The sequence below is a fragment of the Hyla sarda genome, chromosome 2 (assembly GCF_029499605.1).
Source record: "Hyla sarda isolate aHylSar1 chromosome 2, aHylSar1.hap1, whole genome shotgun sequence".
In the NCBI taxonomy this organism is placed as follows: Eukaryota; Metazoa; Chordata; class Amphibia; order Anura; family Hylidae; genus Hyla; species Hyla sarda.
Window position 1 is genome coordinate 194,993,996 of NC_079190.1, and position 19,995 is coordinate 195,013,990.

General features: G+C 41.5%; 1 protein-coding gene across 4 annotated transcripts in view; it reads left to right on the top strand.

The window, feature by feature from the left end:
* NMS (neuromedin S) overlaps window positions 1–19,995 on the top strand; it is a 47,145-nt gene that overhangs the window by 22,003 nt on the left and 5,147 nt on the right. The window contains exons 4-6 of one of the 4 annotated variants that reach the window (XR_008888609.1): window positions 18,207–18,295; window positions 19,606–19,632; window positions 19,702–19,749. Coding sequence is in view for 2 of the 4 variants with exons in the window: in XM_056556060.1 (XP_056412035.1) it covers window positions 18,207–18,295; window positions 19,606–19,632; window positions 19,722–19,749 (144 nt within the window). In the remaining 2 variants the exon portion in view is untranslated. The remainder of the gene's footprint in view (window positions 1–18,206; window positions 18,296–19,605; window positions 19,633–19,701; window positions 19,750–19,995) is intronic. The other 3 variants (XR_008888610.1, XM_056556060.1, XM_056556061.1) reach the window with 3 other exon arrangements.

The window sequence follows — 19,995 nt, forward strand, 5'->3', positions numbered from 1 at the left end:
ATCACGGGGCCGGCGGCGTGTGACATCACGCCTCCGCCCCCGTGTTACCTCATGCTCCGCCCCTCAGTGCAGGTCTATGGGACCTCCCGTAGGCTTGCATTGAGGGGCGGAGCGTGATGTCACACGGGGGCAGAGGCGTGACGTCACACGCGGTCGGCCCTGTGGTCGCCGGTAATCAGACCCAGAGCGAACACGGGGACTGATTACAAACGGGGTGCCGCGTGCAAGATCACGGGGGTCCCCAGCAGCGGACTCCCTCGATCAGGCATCTTATCCCCTATCCTTTGGATAGGGTATAAGATGTCTAAGCACCGGAGTACCCCTTTAAGTGTAAGAAAATCAGCTTGCAAGATTTTTGGTAGATTGCAACTGTCAAGATAGGACTGAAGTAATGTAGTTCTATCCACGCAGTTAGCAGGGAGGTTGGACGACAAGTTATAGAATTGAGAGTAATAGTCTCTGAACATTCTAGCAATCTGATCAGGGTCATAAATAAGATGTCTTCTGTTGTTTTTTATTCCAAACGGGTTAGATTGGATGAATTGGGAATTAAGTTGTGAAGCTAAAAGAGTGTGAGTTTTATTTGCCCTAGCATAGTAGGTGTGTTTAGTGTAGGTGACCAGTTTTTCTGCCATACGGACCTCAATATCTTTTAGTTTGTTACGTGTATGAGTGATACGTCTCAAAAGTGTAACTGTCGGGTGGGTCTGCATACTAGCTTCCAGAGATTGAATAGTATACAAATAAAATCAGTAGTCGAGAGTCTCCTATACAGAGGCTCTTCTGAGGGTCAATCCCCAAATTTCTCCCGACGCATTTCCCCGTATATCCAATAAAACTACGGTTCATCAGGTTTTTTTTTAACAATGATAAAGTAGAGATAGCAGCATGTGATAGATTGTTCCATTCTACATAACAGACTAGCACATCAAGCACATATAAAGCACATAGCAGGCAAAGACTGGACTATACATCATACAATATTGATCATGTTCTCTCAATATGAAGGTTTCCAGCAGTAAATTATCATCAGGCAGACCCTTGAAGATTGATGTATATCCTCAAAGTGTGGTCCTTATTCCTATAGTGGGAGAGAAAACAAAAGAAAGCAAAACAAGCAAAGCACAGCATGTGAAAAGCACATATATGAGATAACATAAAGAAGTGCAAGGCATGTGCAAGTTTTCAACGAACTAAAACCTTCTAGAGTCGAGTGTGGTAACTAAGAAGATATATGAGATACGTGATTTTGCAAATTGGGAAACGTGAAGTGTGGTTTACCTTTGCACTGTAAGGATATATCTTTTTGTGTGATGGAAGTGGTTTGTCGATCCCCCAAAGGAGGTAAATGAGATAGGAGAATCTTGCAGAAGGTGGCGGAGTGGATCCATAGGATGAAATCTGTATGCCATCGGGCATTAATGAGCGACTCTCCTTTGGATGCGTTATTTAGGTGTTAATGCTTGTACGGTATTGGCTTTTTCGGGAATATTTCACCTTACCTTCTGTGGGATTTTTTCGTGTCTCGCTTTAGGTGTGGTCGTATCATAAGAGAACCTTATATATGAAGAAGAGTGAGTTAACCTTAGTTATAGGCTTTAATGAGCAAAAAATGTATTTAGGATTGTTTTTAGGTGATGTATTATTTGTATTACGGTAGTTCTAATAAGGTATCTTTTTCAGTATGTGTATAGCATAGTTTTCCACTTAGGCTACTCCTTCCTTAAATATATCTATATACATATGTTTGCTGAATTGTGTAAAATTATATTCTACTGTAATCATAATTGGCCCCCTTATTATTTGAGTTAAGATATCTATCTGTATTTCCATATGTATCTTCTTTTTAGGATGTGATTGGCATTTGTATTATTACATCATTTTGCATAGGGGCTACACAGGAAGTGGTTACATGATAACAGTGTTTTGAATGCATTGTGAGACGTGGAACGCATGATCGTAGCGTTGACACGCAAACAGGAAGCCAGATCGGAAATGACACATTCAACATCGAGTTCCGGGCGCAAATGCAAACATGTGAGGAGGGGTACTTAAGGAAGAGGGTTGCTCTGTTTAGGCGCCATCAGCTAAGATCGGAGACTGAAGTGGTCAGTAACAGTGACATGTGAGAAGTGGAGGTAAGATGAAGTACTTAATCCTGGACATACATGTGGTTTGAGATATTGGCCCCACAGAAGTATCATATGCTGTGGGTTCAGCTCCACTATTTAGTGAGGACGATCTACTAGTGAAGACAGACAGCAGCTACTACCCAGCCAAGAAGTGGAGGAGACATCTGCTGCTTCCTCCGCTAGGTGGGCAAGTAGTGATGAGGAGAGTGGCGTGGGAGGTGGTGTTGTGAGCGTTCAGGCTCCTGAAGCAGACACTGTTGAGGAACCTGAGGAGGACATCAGTGACGTGCAGAAACAACTAGATGATGATGAAGCCGATCGCACTTGGGAGCCGGGTGCAGAAGGGGCTTGATCATCATCAGGACAAGAGGGTTGCAGCTTGCCCGTGAGGCAGCAGCTGAGCCGGCAAGATGGTAGCATGGTTGGCAGTCAGCATGGTGGCAGAAGTGGAAAGTCTGGAGCCAAACGTGTCCAGGGTAGACCACCTGCTTCGTGGTGGCCTACCTTCCCTAGAGGTAGTGGAACAGGGGTTCCTGGAGTGTTGGAGTGTTGCAGTTTTTTATCAAGCATCCGGAGGATGTTAACCTGGCCACAAGCAAGATGTGTCGGCAGAAGGTGAAGAGTGGCCAGGGTCCCAATGTTGGCACCACGGCCCTGCGTCACCATAATGTGTAGAAGAGACTGTGCGGATGAAGAAGAAAAAGTAAGACAAGTTACAAAAAAATGAAAAGCATAATCAACAGTAAAGACAACAGTAATCGAGGTTTACCACATACATAATTCCAAAGGAATAAATCTTCAGAAAAAAAAAAAGTGGAGGAACTAAAGTATATATCTCACTCTTAAAGCTCTAATAGCCAAGGGAAGATAGCTCTACTTGTGGGGGTAGAGACAAAAAGTCACCCGTTAGGTATAAAAACTAATTAAATCAAGCCAGCAAAGCCTCCACCAGGCTGTATAGTAATATTAATGATAACTATAATATAGAACTATGAATAGTAAATAAAAGAAAAACATATAACATTAGCAATCTTAAGTATAGAAGATCGTCTAAAAAAAGACACTAATATTAGGCCCTGCCAAGAGCTGTAACAGTAAACTATGAAAAGAATATCACAGTATAACAATTAGAATCAAATATTCAGTAAAGAATATGGATCATGTTTTTTCAGCTTATAGGCCATTTCAGCCAAAGGAGTCCCTCGGTGGTGTTCTGCGCTTATCCAGAGTGCGGGGTTGGACGTTATTTTTTCTCTGAGTTGGAACCTTCAACCACACCGGTGGAAGTGGTGGAGACGGGGGTAGCAGCTGCCAATTGGTGAGGTGTGGGACAGGAATTTCAAGCATCTTGCAGAAAGAGTTCAAATCCTGAGAGAAGGGAAGGAAGGCAGTTTTTCAATTTTTCTTTGCTGAACAGGAATCCCCATCTATATAATATGTTGTTGTCCCTGAGTGACTGAAGTAGGGGACGAAGTTGTCACCTTTTTTTGGAAAGTTATCATGACAGATCAGGCATCAACCGTCAAAGTCTATCATGCATTGATTTCTAGCTTTTAGCATGATCTCCTCTTTCAATGTGTAGTCCGTGATGCAGCAGATCGCATCTCTGGAAAAATGAGATGAGCCTTTAGGTTAAAAAGCTCTGTGGGCCCTATCCATCTCGATTTTGTGGCTTGGCGGGGCTTTTAAGAACATGAAAAAAAGGCGCCGATGTACACAAGCTGCCAGAGGACCGTTAGCGCTGGCAGGCGCTGTAGATGGAGAAATCCTCACCGCTGGGCTACAATGCTGGCTGTGTGGGACCGAAGACTGCACGCTGGATACGAGGAGCTCACCTCGTGTTACCGGCGTGTGACGTCAGCAGATGTTGAAGCTGGAAACACTGCACCTGAGTTTGACATGTAATAGCTGGACCGGACAAATGCTGGACTGGGTACGCTGTAGTTTGCCGGTTCACAGAACATAACTAGCCGTCAGTAGTGGACACAGTTCATAAATAGCATTTATGCCAGTGGCTATGCATTCAGGACTAGACGCGTTTCAGGGTTATATAATGTAACCCTTTCCTCAGCAGTCTTGACTAGGAGTAACCTTTTATTTATTGTCATTTTAATAAATAAATTACATTATTATTGAAGCATGACCCAGTAATCTATTCTATAATTATAAAGTCAATTATTGTTTACTTATACTAACCTAGAACGTCCGGGCAAGGGTTTTTGTTTCTGGTTTTCCCTCTTAAGAACATGTTTAAGATTGCATCTAATGTGATCCTTAAATCTTCCTCTTGTGTGGCTTTAGGCAGACCCCGCACTCTAATATTGTGCCTCCTCCCTCTATTATACAGGTCTTCCAGATATCTTTGAAAGTTGCAGATGGTAGTATGTTGAGCTGAAACAGTTGATTGTAGCGATGCAATATATTTTTGAGTGAACTACTGAATGGATATCATGTCTCGCTGCAGCTATCTCAGTTTTAAGAGTAGCTTTCATTTCTGACAAGAAGTTGCGAAAGTCATCTTTCATGGGCAATTGACTGACATAGTCTTTCCAAGTAAGGCTGGGTTCACATCACGTTTTTGCCATACTGTTTTAAATCCTTTTTTCTAAAGAAAACCATATGGCAAAAAAACGGATGGAACAGTATGGAAAAAAGTAAACCGTATGCGTTTTTAAACAGTATACTGTTTTTAAAAGTGCATACAGTTCCATCAGTTTTTATAGAAAAAAAAAACATACGTTTTTGAAATTTTTTAATGGGAGGGGTCTTGGGTGGGGGACCCAGCCTAACATCCTCCTGTCCTGAGTTAACGTCCGAGTGAGAACCAGGGGTATGGAGGGACCAAGGAGTTAAGGAGTGAAGAAGAGTGGTCAACAGGTTTAGAGTGCCATGAAACTGTGGATGTGAGAGCTCTTTTAACATTCAATATATTTAGAATTCCTCTGTTCTTTAGGTCCCTGATTGGGACATTTAGCAGGAGTATGAGATGACATTGTAGAGTCAGTAGGATATGAAACGTCCATTTGTGCAGAGAATGCAGTATCGGAGGAAGTATCAGTCACTTCTGTTATTTTTGCAGATGAGTCTTTAGCCCCAGGAGCAGGAGTCTCCATCATATCTGTATTATTGAGGATTGGACAATGTATATGTGTGTCCGGATGGGTATCAGATAAGGCTTGGATGGGTTGGAATCTGTTGGACAGCACAGTAGAAATACTTGGTTGCGGTGAAGACAGTGCACTAAATACCTCTGTTGGAGATTTCTGGGAGGTCGGGGTGACAGAGCGTGCACATACAGGAATAGATATAGATCTGGATCTCAAAGACCTGACTTGTGGCGATGGGTCTTTTTTTCTTTTTCTTTTTATGTCTTCCCATAAGAAGACAAGGAGAGGTTTGGTTACTTTATCTTTAATCCAGCCAGAGAATTTTAAATGTCAGGCTGATATGAAATAAGGAGGATAGGAGGCACACACTTGGGTATAAAATGATGGGAACAAAAATACGGTAAGTTACCATGCAAAAATGTTCTTTATGAAGAGAATAATATCAAAATTGATCAGTAGGTGGCAGCAGAACTCTGCAAGTGCCTACTGTTCAAGGAGGCAGTATGAGAACCACAAGGAAATCTCAGTACATTAAGGGTACATTCACACGTACAGGATCCTGTGCAGATTTGATGCGCAGGATTTGATGCACAGGATTTTCTGCTGCAGATTTCAATGTCGACTAAATGACTGAGCACAGCTTCTAATCAGCAGTTACAAATCCTGCGCATCAAATCTGCACAGGATCCTGTACGTGTGAAGTGCCCTAAAGGGGTACTCCGGCCCTAAGACATCTTATCCCCTAGCCAAAGGATAGGGTATAAGATGCCTGGGGACCCCCGCAATTTTTCATGCAGCACCCAGCTATCATCAGCCTCCGGAGTGAACATCGCTCCGTTTCTGATGAATCACAATCACAGAGCCGGAGTATCGTGACATCATGGCCCCCATGTGACATCACACTCTGCCCCCTCAATGTAAGACTATGGGAGGGAGCATGACAGCCACCTTGACCCCTTCCATAGGCCTGCATTGAGGGGGCGGAGCATGACGTCCCACGGGGGGCGGAGCCGCGATGTCACGATACTCTGGCCCCGTGATTCATCAGACCCGGACAGATGTTCGCTCCGGAAGCTGATGATAGTAATAATGTTTTTCTGCAGCATATGATTAGCATAGATATATCTATATATTTTGATATATTGATCAGTAATCAGAATCATTGTAATCATCCCCAACACTATCAGACAAGAGAGAGCACAGAGGAGTGCTAGCCCACCCTCATTTACTGGACTCTGTCTATGCCAGTCCTTCAGCTTGGACATAGCCATGATTTTTTAAGCCATGATTTCTATAGAAAGGAAATAAAATTTTCTAATGAAGTATATTAGAAAGCTTAATGTTTTGCCAACATGTACAACATAGAAAAAGTTTTGGTATTTGACAGTGCCCATTTAAACCCAGAATATACAGGTAACATTGTGTAACAGGCCTAGTCAAATTTCAAACTTACAAGTAGAAATGCAGTTTTTTTTTAATTAAACACAGCTAAAAATGCTCTATATTTGGTTAAACCCAGAAAATACAGGTAACATAGGATAACAAGCCCATTGAACTTTCACAGCTAGAAATGTTGTTTTTGTTAAATCCAGCTAGAAATGCTCTATAGTCGGTCAAATCCCAAAAATACAGGTAAAACACGTCAGCCCACTGCACAATGCTTTTCTCAAATTACTTTGTGTTGTAGTATGATACCTTTCTAGCTTTCATTGTGCAGTTACACTGCTGGGAATTGTAGTGCAGCAACTGGACACAATGCAGGTCACTTAGGTCAGCCCACTGCAAAATGGTTTGCTCAAATTGTTCAGTATTGTAGAGTGTAAAGTTTCTGGGATCAGTAGCTCTTCAGTGAGTTGTTCTATGCACTGCTTAGCTTTTCAGGGTGTATTCCAAGACAGCCGCTGCAACGCAGAGCATTGGATTTTATTAGTCTATTAGACCCACCCCTATGCTGTCTCCAGATTGGCCTGGGAGATGAATGCAAGCAATGATTGGCTAACTTGCAGTTATGCAATCTTGCTGCTAGCTGCAAAGTATTCTGGGCTACCTGATGTCATCTCAGAGTTCATACTTTCTCATTCTATGCTGAAATGGAGCCAAAAGACCATGGCCCTCATATACTAAGAGTGTTGTGTAGGTTTCTTTGTGGGTTTTAATTCCCTACAATTTATTTTCCACTGTATTTACTAAGGTTTCCCTACATTTTCCACTTTCCCTACACTTTACTTTTTTTTACACATGCTCTGATCTGTATGGTTTTCCTCAGCTCAAATCCACCACATTTTCTGTGGAAACCTTAGTAAATATGTTGGGTTTTTGTGATAATGTCGGGAACACACCCCTTTTCGGAGGCCACACACCCTTTTCCCGACGGCCACTCCCCTTTTTGGGGTTTTCTTAGCAAAATGGAGAGCTAGTCGGGGTTTTTTCAATTCTGGCGCAAATTCTGGTGCAAAATGTGGCGCAGACAGAATTTCTGGCGCACAACCCGACAAAACATGTCGGGTTTGCAATAGAAAATGAGTTTCCATGTGTTCTTCATCCTTTCTCCTACAATAGTGATGTTACCAGGCTTACGCAAAGCCAGCCAAAGTTCTTGTGTTGGCCACCAAGCCTCATTTTAGCCAGAGTTCTGAGTGAGAACAGGTTCTAGGGGTTCAACTTGCTCATCTTTAATTGTCATACCACTCTTATAGGATTAATAGACAGTATTATTAGACATTTGTCATTATCGACCTGACATTTAAAAGAAGGCATTATCAGAGATTTATTACATGTGTTTGGGACTTAAGCTTGTTACACATGAGCCAATAATTGTGTCACAAAATAAATCAATATAACCTACATTACTGCCTGAGAGACAACTAAAGTTAATAATGGCATATTTAATGAAACCGACTATTCAGAAGCAGATATATAGCATTGTCTAATTATTTGACTGTTTAATATTAAAGGGTTATTGTTTTATTACTGTTTATCTTAATACAAAAAAAATCAGATTACACATGATATGTTTCTTAAAATTGTCAAGTCCCTCATGTTACACTTTGAAAGAGAACGATACAAAACCTAATAGAAAATGATACAAGAGCAGTACATTACATATGCCTTCTGGTGGAGGCGTGTCTAAAACCACTAAAATTTCAGTAATTAAACCTTCTGTCCAGGTGAGGGTAATGTGACATGGCTTTAAAGGGGTTATCCACAATAAGGTGATTTTAGTAGTACGTACCTACCTACCAGAACTGGGTATTTCCTGTTGGATTGCGTTCTCTAAACTACACATCCCATAGTTCCATAGTTTGTAAGTGTGAAGTCAGATTCCTTCCTCCCACACATCAGCCACCACACCCATTGAAACACAAATGAGTTGCATCCATTTAAAAGACCAGTGTTTTCTAACCATGGTGTCTACAGCTATTGTTGTAAATAAATAATGGGGTGAAAATCACAGAAGAATTGTGAGACCACTGTCACAGACAGGTACAGATATTATATTATGAACTACACTAACTTTACAGCCCCTGTAGCATAGTCAAATAAAAAAATTCCTGGAATACCCCTCTAACACAGCATAGCGCTTTTGGATAAAGGACGCAGTAGTTAGTGCTGCTGGGCATATTGTCGCTGGCAAAAATAGAGCATTGTGGTTCTCATTGATGACAATTATTTTTTGTGTCTGGTATTAGTTGAATGCAGTAGGACTGTCATTCAAGTAGCATTGTTGGGCCGCCAAGTGAATTGACCCTTAGGGTAGGGTCAAATGTAGTGCATTCACAGTGTATTCTGCTGTGAGCAGACACACAGGGCTACCCCGCTGCAGCCCTGTGTGTGCAGGGAGTTGACACCTCGGAATGTCTGCATGGAAAATCTCCATGCTAGGATGGCATAGGATTGTGCCGTCTCATAGACGATAGATTCTGCTGACACAGAAATCGGAATTTCCATGCCGGAAATGTGCACAGTGCTGCAGAATCACATTGAATTCAAAGGGACTCTGCTGCAGAGGAATCTCCATGCCAAATTCCAATGTGGAATTCGGCATGGAAATTCTGACGTGTGAACATGGCCTAAGGCTCTTAGCAGAAGCCACAGTGTATTTACTGTGCATAGCATAATTCCAACAATGTGAAATGTGCTATGGCTGCGCTACGCGTGACCCTACCCTTAGTGTGCAAAGCTTTCTAACAGTGCGCATTAATATTTGCAAACAAAATTGGTGTAAAGTATACCTGGCATAAAGTGGCTTAACCCCTTAAGGACTCAGCCCATTTTGGCCTTAAGGACTCAGACAATTAAATTTTTACGTTTTCATTTTTTCCTCCTCGCCTTCTAAAAATCATAACTCTTTTATATTTTCATCCACAGACTAGTATCAGGGCTTGTTTTTTGTGCGACCAGTTGTCCTTTGTAATGACATCACTCATTATATCATAAAATGTATGGCGCAACCAAAAAACACTATTTTTGTGGGGAAATGAAAACGAAAAACGCAATTTTGCTCATTTTGGAAGGTTTCGTTTTCACGCCGTACAATTTATGGTAAAAATGACGTGTTTTCTTTATTCTGAGGGTCAATACGATTAAAATTATACCCATTATTACATACTTTTATATTATTGTTGCGCTTAAAAAAAATCACAAACTTTTTAACCAAATTAGTACGTTTATAACCCCTTTATTTTGATGACCTCTAACTTTTTTATTTTTCCGTATAAGCGGCGGTATGGGGGCTCATTTTTTGCGCCATGATATGTACTTTTTTTGATACCACATTTGCATATAAAAAACTTTTAATTAATTTTTTATAATTTTTTTTTAATAAAATGTATTAAAAAAGTAGGAATTTTGGACTTTTTTTTTTACCTTCACGCCGTTCACCGTACGGGATCATTAACATTTTATTTTAATAGTTCGGACATTTACGCACGTGGCGATACCAAATATGTCTATAAAAAAAAATTTTTACGCTTTTTGGGGGGAAAATAGGAAAAAACGGACGTTTTACTTTTTTATTGGGGGAGGGGATTTTTTTTACATTTTTTTACATTTTTTTTTACACTTGAATAGTCCCCATAGGGGACTATTCATAGCAATACCATGATTGCTAATACTGATCTGTTCTATGTATAGGACATAGAACAGATCAGTGTTATCGGCGATCTTCTGTTCTGGTCTGCTCGATCACAGACCAGAGCAGGAGACGCCGGGAGCCGGACGGAGGAAGGAGAGGGGACCTCCGTGCGGCGTTATGAATGATCGGATCCCCGCAGCAGCGCTGCGGGCGATCCGATCATTCATTCAAATCGCGCACTGCCGCAGATGCCGGGATCTGTATTGATCCCGGCACCTGAGGGGTTAATGGCGGACGCCCGTGAGATCGCGGGCATCGGCCATTGCCGGCGGGTCCCTGGCTGCGATCAGCAGCAGGGATCAGCCGCGCATGACACGGGCATCGCTCCGATGCCCGCAGTTATGCACAGGACGTAAATGTACGTCCTGGTGCGTTAAGTACCACCTCACCAGGACGTACATTTACGTCCTGCGTCCTTAAGGGGTTAAAGGGGTACTCTTCTGGAAAACGTTTTTTTTAAATCAACTGATGCCAGAAAGTTGCCAGAACTGATTTGTAAATTACTTCTATTAAAAAATCGTAATCCTTCCCGTACTTATCAGCAACTGTATGGTCCACAGAAAGTTCTTTTCTTTTTTACTTTACTTTGTCTGACCACAGTGCTCTCTTCTGACACCTCTGTCCATGTCAGGAACTGTTCAGAGTAGGAAAAATCCCCATAGCAAACCTATCCTGCTCTGGACAGTTCCTGGTATGGACAGAGGTGTCAGCAGAGAGCACTGTGGTCAGACAGAAAGGAAAAGAACTTCCGGTAGAGCATTCAGCAGCTGATAAGTACTGGAAGGATTAAGATTTTCAAATAGAAGTAACTTACAAATCTGTTTAATTTTCTGGCACCAGTTGAGTAAAAAAAAAAAAAAAAAAATTTCCAACAGAGCACCCCTTTAACCCCTTAAGGACGGCAGGTGTATCCATATGCCCCCGTTTTAAAGTCCTTAAGGACTGAGGGCGTATGGATGCGCCCGTGGGAATTCCGGTCCCCACCGCTCACAGGGCGGGGACCGGGGTGACTGCCGAGACCCCCCCATGTCGGCAGTCGCCGCAAATCGTCGGTCAATTCAGACCAACGATTTGCGGCTTTTCCGGGTCAATCGGGTCTCTGGTGACCCGGAAAAAAGGGTGAATGGGGCTGTCTGAGACAGCCCCATTCATCCTTACCCAGCAGGAGTGAGGTGGCACAGGTGCCGCCTCATGATCACATGATTGATCGGTCAGAACGACCAACCATTCACGACCCTGCTGGGCGGCGATCGGGACGTCGGAGATCGGCGCCAGCGGGGGTCTTCTACCTTGCCCTGCGGGGGTCCCTTCGGGATCGGTGGAAGCAGCGGCGTGGTCAGGAGCAGCAGGATCGGTGGCGGCAGCGGCCCGGTCCCGGCAGGATACAGCAGGAGGTGAGGTCTGTTCACCTCCTGCTGTTGCTTAGCAACAACACGCAGCATGCACAGCCAAAGGGCATGCTGAGAGTTGTAGTTTTGCAACAGCTGGAGTTCCAACTACAACTCCCAGCATGCCCTTTGGTAGTCTGTGCATGCTGGGGGTTGTAGTTATGCAACAACTGGAGGCACATTTTTTCCATGAAAAAGTGTTTAGCCAGCTGTTGCATAACTACAACTCCCAGCATGCACGGACTACCAAAGGGCATGCTGGGAGTTGTAGCAGTGTGCCTCCAGCTGTTGCAAAACTACAACTCCCAGCATGCCCTTCGACTGTCAATGCATGCTGATTGTTGCAGTTTTGCAACAGCTGGAGACACATTGGTTGTGAAACCAAGTTTGTTACCTAATTCAGTGTTTTGCAACCAGTGTGCTCCAGCTGTTGCAAAACTACAACTTCCAGCGTGCACTGAGAGACTGTACATGCTGGGAGTTTTAGTTTTGCAACATCTGGAGGCACACTGGTTGAGAAACACTGAGTTAAATAACAAACCCTGTGTTTCGCAACCAATGTGCCTCCAGCTGTTGCATAACTCCCAGCATGTATGGTCTGTCAGTGCATGCTGGGAGTTGTAGTTTTGCAACAGCTGGAGGTTTGCCCCCCCCCCCCATGTGAATGTACAGGGTACATTCACACGGGTGGGTTTACGGCAAGTTCTGCTGTAAGTTTGAGATGCGGCAAATTTTCCGCCGCAGCTCAAACGCCCAGCGAGAAACTCATTGTAAACCTCCACCTGTGTAAATGTACCCTAAAAACACTACACTACACAAAATAAAAAAGTAAAACACTACATACCCCTACACAGTCCCCCCCTCCCCCAATAAAAAATAAATAAACTTATTGTATGGCAGTGTTTCCAAAACGGAGCCTCCAACTATTGAAAAACAACAACTCACAGTATTGCCGGACAGCCACTGTCAAGGCATGCCAGGAGTTTTGCAACAGCTGAAGACACCCTGTTTGGGAAACACTGTAGGGTATTTTTGTGGCGGATTCAAATCCCCAATTTAGTCCTCAAATGCGCAAGGTGCTCTCTCACTTCGGAGCCCTGTCGTATTTCAGGGAAACAGTTTAGGGCCACATATGGGGTACCTCCGTACTCGGGAGAAATTGCGTTACAAATTTTGGGGGCTTTTTCTCCTTTTACCCCTTATGAAAAGGTAAAGTTGGGGTCTACACCAGCATGTTAGTGTAAAAAAAAAATATTTTTACACTAACATGCTGGAGTTGCCCCATACTTTTAATTTTCACAAGCGGTAAAAGGAAAAAAAGACCCCCAAAATTTGTAACGCAATTTCTCGTGAGTACAGAACTACCCCATATGTGGGCGTTAAATGCTCTGCGGGCACACAACATGGCTCAGAAGTGAGAGCGCACTGTGTACATTTGAGGTCTAAATTGGTGATTTGCACAGGGGTGGCTGATTTTACAGCAGTTCTGACATAAACGCAAAACAATAAATACCCATATGTGACCCTATTTTGGAAACTACACCCCTCACAGAATGTAACAAGGGGTAAAGTGAGCCTTAACACCCCACAGGTGTTTGACAAATTTCCGTTAAAGTTGGATGTGAAAATGAAAAAAAACTTTTTTTTTCCACTAAAATGCTGGTGTTACCCCACATTTTTCATTTTCACAAGGGAGAATAGGAAAAAAGCTCATTAAAATTTGTAACCCCATTTCTTTTGAGTAAGAACATACCCCATATGTGGATGTAAAGTGCTCTGCGGGCGAACTACAATGCTCAGAAGAGAAGGAGCGCCATTGGGCTTCTTGAGAGAGAATGTGTCCGAAATTGAAGGCCATGTGTGTTTACAAAGCCCCCATAGTGCCAGAACAGTGGAACCCCCCCCACATGTGACCCCATTTTGGAAACTACACCCCTCACTTATTGTAATAAGGGGTGCAGTGAGCATTTACACCCCACAGGTGTCTGACAGATTTTTGGAATAATTTAAATATTCATTTGCACAGCCCACAGTTCCAAAGATCTGTCAAACGCCAGAGGGGTGTAAATTCTCACTGCACCCCTTATTACATTCCGTGAGGGGTGTAGTTTTAAAAATGGGGTCACATGTGGGGGGGTCCACTGTTCTGGCACCACGGGGGGCTTTGTAAATGCACATAGCCAAATTCTCTCTCCAAAAGCTCAATGATGCTCCTTCTCTTCTGAGCATTGTAGTTCGCCCCCAGTGCACTTCACGTCCACTTATGGGGTATTTCCATACTCAGAAGAGATGGAGTTACAAATTTTGGGGGGTATTTTCTGCTATCATCCCTTGTAAAAATGTAAAATTTGGGGGAAAACAAGCATTTTGATGTAAAAAAAATATTTTTTTTTTTTACATATGCAAAAGTCGTGAAACACCTGTGGGGTATTAAGGTTCACTTTACCCCTTGTTATGTTCCCCAAGGGGTCTAGTTTCCAAAATTGTATGCCACGTGGGTTTTTTTTTGCTTTCCTGGCACCATAGGGGCTCCTAAATGTGGCATGCTTCCAAAAAACCAAATGTAACTCCTTCTCTTCTGAGACCTGTAGTGCGCCAGCAGAGCACTTTTCATCCCCATATGGGGTGTTTTCTGAATCGGGAGAAATTCGGCTTCAAATTTTGGGGGGTATTTTCTGCTATTACCTTTTTTTTTTTAAATGTAAAATTTTTGCTAAACCAAGCATTTTAGGTAAAAAAAAATTTTTTTTTACATATGCAAAAGTCGTGAAACCCCTGTGGGGTATTAAGGTTCACTTAATTCCTTGTTACGTTCATCAAGGGGTCTAGTTTCCAAAATGGTATGCCATGTGTTTTTTTTTTGCTGTTCTGGCACCATAGGGGCTTCCTAAATGCAACATGCCCCCCAAAAACCATTTCAGAAAAATGTACTCTCCAAAATCCCCTTGTCGCTCCTTCGCTTCTGAGCCCTCTACTGCGCCCGCCAAACAATTTACATAGACATATGAGGTATGTGCTTACTCGCGAGAAATTGGGCTACAAATTCCAGTATAAATTTTATCCTTTTACCCCATGTAAAAATTCGAAAATTGGGTCTACAAGAACATGCAAGTGTAAAAAAATGAAGATTTTGAATTTTCTCCTTCACTTTGCTGCTTTTCCTGTGAAACACCTAAAAGTTAAAACGCTGACTGAATGTCATTTTGAATACTTTGGGGGTGCAGTTTTTATAATGGGGTCATTTATGGGGTATTTCTAATATGAAGACCCTTCAAATCCACTTCAAACCTGAACTGGTCCATGAAAAATAGCGAGTTTGAAAATGTTGTGAAAAATTTTAAAATTGCTGCTGAACTTTAAAGCCCTCTGATGTCTTCCAAAAGTAAAAACACGTCAATTTTATGATGCAATCATAAAGTAGACATATTGTATATGTGAATCCCAAAAAAATTTTGGGGAATATCCATTTTCCTTACAAGCAGAGAGCTTCAAAGTTAGAAAAATGTAAAATTTTTAATTTTTCATCAAATTTGGGGATTTTTCACCAAGAAAGGATGCAAGTTACCACAAAAATTTACCACTATGTTAAAGTAGAATATGTCACGAAAAAACAATCTCGAAATCAGATTGATAAGTAAAAGCATTCCAGAGTTATTAATGTTTAAAGTGACAGTGGTCAGATGTGCAAAAAAGGGCTGCGTCCTAGAGGTGAAAATGGGCTGCGTCATTAAGGGGTTAAGGAAAAGTCGTCAAACACCTGTGGGGTGTTAAGGCTCAGCGGACACCTTGTTACGTTCCTTGAGGGGTGTAGTTTCCAAAATGGTATGCCATGTTGTTTTTTTTTTTTTTGCTGTTATGGCCCCATAGGGGCTTCCTAAATGCGACATGCCCCCCAAAAAGCCATTTCAGAAAAACTCACTCTCCAAAATCCCATTGTCGCTCCTTCCCTTCTGAGGCCTCTAGTGCGCCCACAATGCACTTGACATCCATATATGAGATATTTCCTTACTCGAGAGAAATTGGGTTACAAATTTTGGGGGGCTTTTTCTCCTTTTACCTCTTGTAAAGTTCCAAAAACTGGGTCTACAAGAACATGCGAGTGTAAAAAATGAAGATTTTGAATTTTCTCCTTTACCTTGCTGCTGTTCCTGTGAAACACCTAAAGGGTAAACACACTTTCTGAATGTAATTTTGAATACTTGGGGAGGGGGGTGTGTGCAGTTTTTATAATGGGGTCATTTGTGGGGTATTTCTAATATGAAGGCCCTTCAAATCCACTTCAAAACTGAACTGGTCCCTGAAAAATTCAGATTTTGAAAATTTTGTGAAAAATTGGAAAATTGCTGCTGAACTTTGAAGCCCTCTGATGTCTTCCAAAAGTAAAAACATGTCAACGTTATAATGCAAACATAGAGTAGACATATTGTATATGTGAATCAATATATAATTTATTTGGAATATACATTTTCCTTACAAGCAGAGAGTTTCAAAGTTCGAAAAATGCAAAATTTTCATGAAATATTGGTATTTTTCACCAAGAAAGGTTGCAAGTAACAACTAAAATTTACCACTGTGTTAAATTTGAATATGTCACGAAAAAAGAGTTTTGGGATCAGAATAATTGGTAAAAGCATCCCAGAGTTATTAATGCTTAAAGTGACAGTGGTCAGAATTGCAAAAAAGGGCTCAGTCCTTCAGGTGAAAAAGGGCTCAGTCCTTAAGGGGTTAAGGGTAGTGTCTAACAGCTAGTGGATTGTACCATAAATGTAAGGTTCTGTGGGCTGGTACTTTGCACACAGCACCGTACATTTACAGCGCGGCTCTGAAACTAGTGCAGCTGTGCTTCTTCATAGTGGGTGAATTCCTGCTTCTATCACACTGATGTGAGCAATTAACCCTTTAGATAGGGAAAATGGAGGTGCCGATGGTTTTTGAAGGACTTATTGACCCCTGCAGTATGATCACAGGAGTCCAATGAGTTCACATAGTGGCCGGGGGTTTCTTACCATCCTTTGTGCTATCCCATTTGTTGCTGCAGTCAAATGATTACATATAAAAGAACCCTATGAGGACTTAAAAGTGTAAAATAAATAATTGAAAAATGTTTTAAAAAACTATATAGAAAAGCCCCTCCCCTAATAAAAATGTATTTCACCCCCTTTCCTATAAAAAAAATGTGTAATCTTACACAGTAAACAGCATAAGTGTAAACAAATTCCAAAAATACCATTGTATTAATCATATTCATCCATTAAAGGGGTATTCCCCTGGAAAACTTTTTCCAGGAACATTTTTTGTTTTAATCATCTACTGCCAGAAAGTTAAACAGATTTGTAAAATCTTAATCCTTCCAGTACTTATGAGCTGCTATATGCTCCACAGGAATTTCCTTTCTGTCTGACCACAGTGCTCTCTGTTGACACCTCTGTCCATGTCAGGAACTGTCCAGAGCAGGATAGGTTTGCTATGGGGATTTGCTCCTACTCTGGACAGTTCCTAAAATGGACAGAGGTGTTAGAAGAGAGCACTGTAGTCAGACGGGGAAAAAAAAAAAAAGAACTTCCTCTGGAACACAGCTTATAAGTACTGGAAGGATTAAGATTTTTAAATAGAAGTACTTTACAAATCTCTAGGAAAAAGAGAGATATGTGCAGCTCACAATTATATCACCAACCGAGGACAAATGGGTAATGCACCTATACCTATGGTGCCAATAATAAATATTAGAAAAAGAGACAATAATACCCAGACCTCAAGGAAGGTAATTGTATTCATATAGTTTACCTTCCTTGAGGTCTGGATATTATTGTCTACTTTACAAATCTGTTTAACTTTCTGGCATCAGTTGATAAAAAAAAATAAAATATCCAGTGGAGTACCCCTTTCAGTCTTACCTTTACGTGCACTGCATAAAAACGAAACCCCCAAAAAGTTGCTAAATTTTGTTTTGGGGTTTTTTCAATTTTGCCCCTGCAAAAAAGTATTTTTTGCTTCGCCGTACCTTTAATGTTAAAATGAAAGGTATCATTGCATAGTATGGTGCAGGTGAACAGCTTTAAAAAGAGGAGTAACTTAAATTTATTGGTGAAGTACTTGCTGAGTTCTGGCTATCTATATCTTCTTTCCTATTGCAATGCTCTGTGCAATGGAGGCGGGGAGCTGGCTTGCCGGGCTCCCCTGCCTTCTCAATATTCACTGCCCTGACCACCCCTTTGAAGAATATGCAAATGGTTGAGCGCACTGCTCCTTTTGAGGGTGTAGTGAGGCAGCAGCGCCTACGCTCTGTTCAGAGAGCAGTGCTCTCGTTTCTCTTTTAGGAGTTTCTTTTTTCTTTTCTCCGACACATCCCTAGTGTACCACCACATTTGCCTTCTTCCAGATTAGCAGTCTTTGTTTTATAGGAAACTATTGTTAACAATATAATAAAATATAATAAATTTTTCAGATCTCAAATTTCGTCATGGACCTTTGTAGCTCCATAATCAACAGAATGAAAGTCAACGCGGTAAGAACAATGGTTCCAATTTTGTTGGTGTGAGTATTTCTGAAAACCAATGTACTTTAGATTTTTTATTTTGTAGCTATGCAAGGAAAGGTGATCGGCACCACCTGGTTATTGTAATGTTACTTGCGTATATTTGACCCACTCCCCTCCCCACTCCAGGCACAGTGCTCTGTTTTTTTCAAAGATACAATTTCTAGTAATACAGAAAAGTAGAGGATCTCACCATGGCAGCTCGTGCAAATAATTTGATTTCTCTTTAGCTGGTATAGACATAAGACATACAATCCAATGTTTCACATAGGGGGATGCTTTATCAAGGAGACATTTTTTGTACGAGCTGCCGTGGTGAAAGCCTCTACTTTTCTTTCTTTCTTTCCTTTTTTTTTTTTTTTTTTTTTGTGTTCCAATGCAATTGTTCAAAGTAAATGCAAGTATGATTTAGTAAAATAACACTTGGGGAGGGAAGAGATGTAAGAAAATAAATTTGTCATGAGGGGCACCATTGAGGGGAAAAACACAATTAAAATATTGGTCGGGGGGAAAAATGTAGCAGGAAACAAATATGAATTATTCTTCATCTGACAGCTATATTTCTTAACTTTATGGACCAAGGTGGGGACAGGGTGAATTCTGAAAGCTTGACCTGTCTCTGGATACATGCTTATGTTGGTGATTCAAATAAAATGTGGCCACAAAGGCTTTCCTCTATATGAAAAAGCCTAATATTTCTCCCAGGGTTCCCCCATTTGTGCAACTCTCTTTTAAGTTAATACGTTAAAAAAAGAAACAGAAAATCAAAGTGCAACAGTGTGCTGTTACTCCTTGTAACAAATATAATTCTCATATGATAAGACCTTGCTCACCTTTAGGTGTTGTACTATGAGCACAACACCATGTAGCGCCTGTAACCCAAGCAAATGGGAAGAATTCCGGGAGTGCTGCCAGCACCGCCCCGTCCGGGAAGGCTCCTGGAGGGTCTCGTATAAGTAGAATGCAGTGGCAGTAATAATGGTAAAAACACAGGTGCAGTCAGGAGCTCTCCTCGGGATAGCTGGTCGTCCACTCAGTGAAGCCCTCCGTCTGAAAATAGGTGCAGGTTCCGGAGGTAGGAACAGCATTTATGGCATATCCTGTGTAACTGCCATAAAGGTCCCAAGTGGGTAAACCCCTTTAAATTTTGCTCAATCACATATTAATTAATATTGTGACTGGCCACTGCCACTAATTAAAGCAATCAGCAGGTTTCATAGTAGACATTCATCACTAGAAAGCTCTCCATTAGAACATGTTGTGTATAACTAATGTACATTTAAGTAAATATTATTATTCTATTTTCTAGGAGAATAACCAAGAAGTATACAAAAGAGTAAGTATTAAAATTCCACATAATTGACTATATCTATTATAATCTTTCTTACAATGTCCCTTTTTATAGTTTCTGTTTCACTACTCCAGAGCACAAGATCCTGCCCTCAAAACTGGGGTAAGTACATAAAACTAACTCAAATAACATAGTTAGAAAAAAAATCTCTTTGCACACACTCTCCTTGAGGATTGGTACACTAGACACACTCATGAGGAAGATCTCTGTTAGCAGGGACTATTTAAACAAATTTCAGTAAGGGGGGCAGCAATTATAATTCGGTGTTGTTTAAGAAATCTAGGATGGATGCCATCTAATACCCTTGACTTATATAATAAGAACTTTGGGGCTGATGCCATCTGGAGC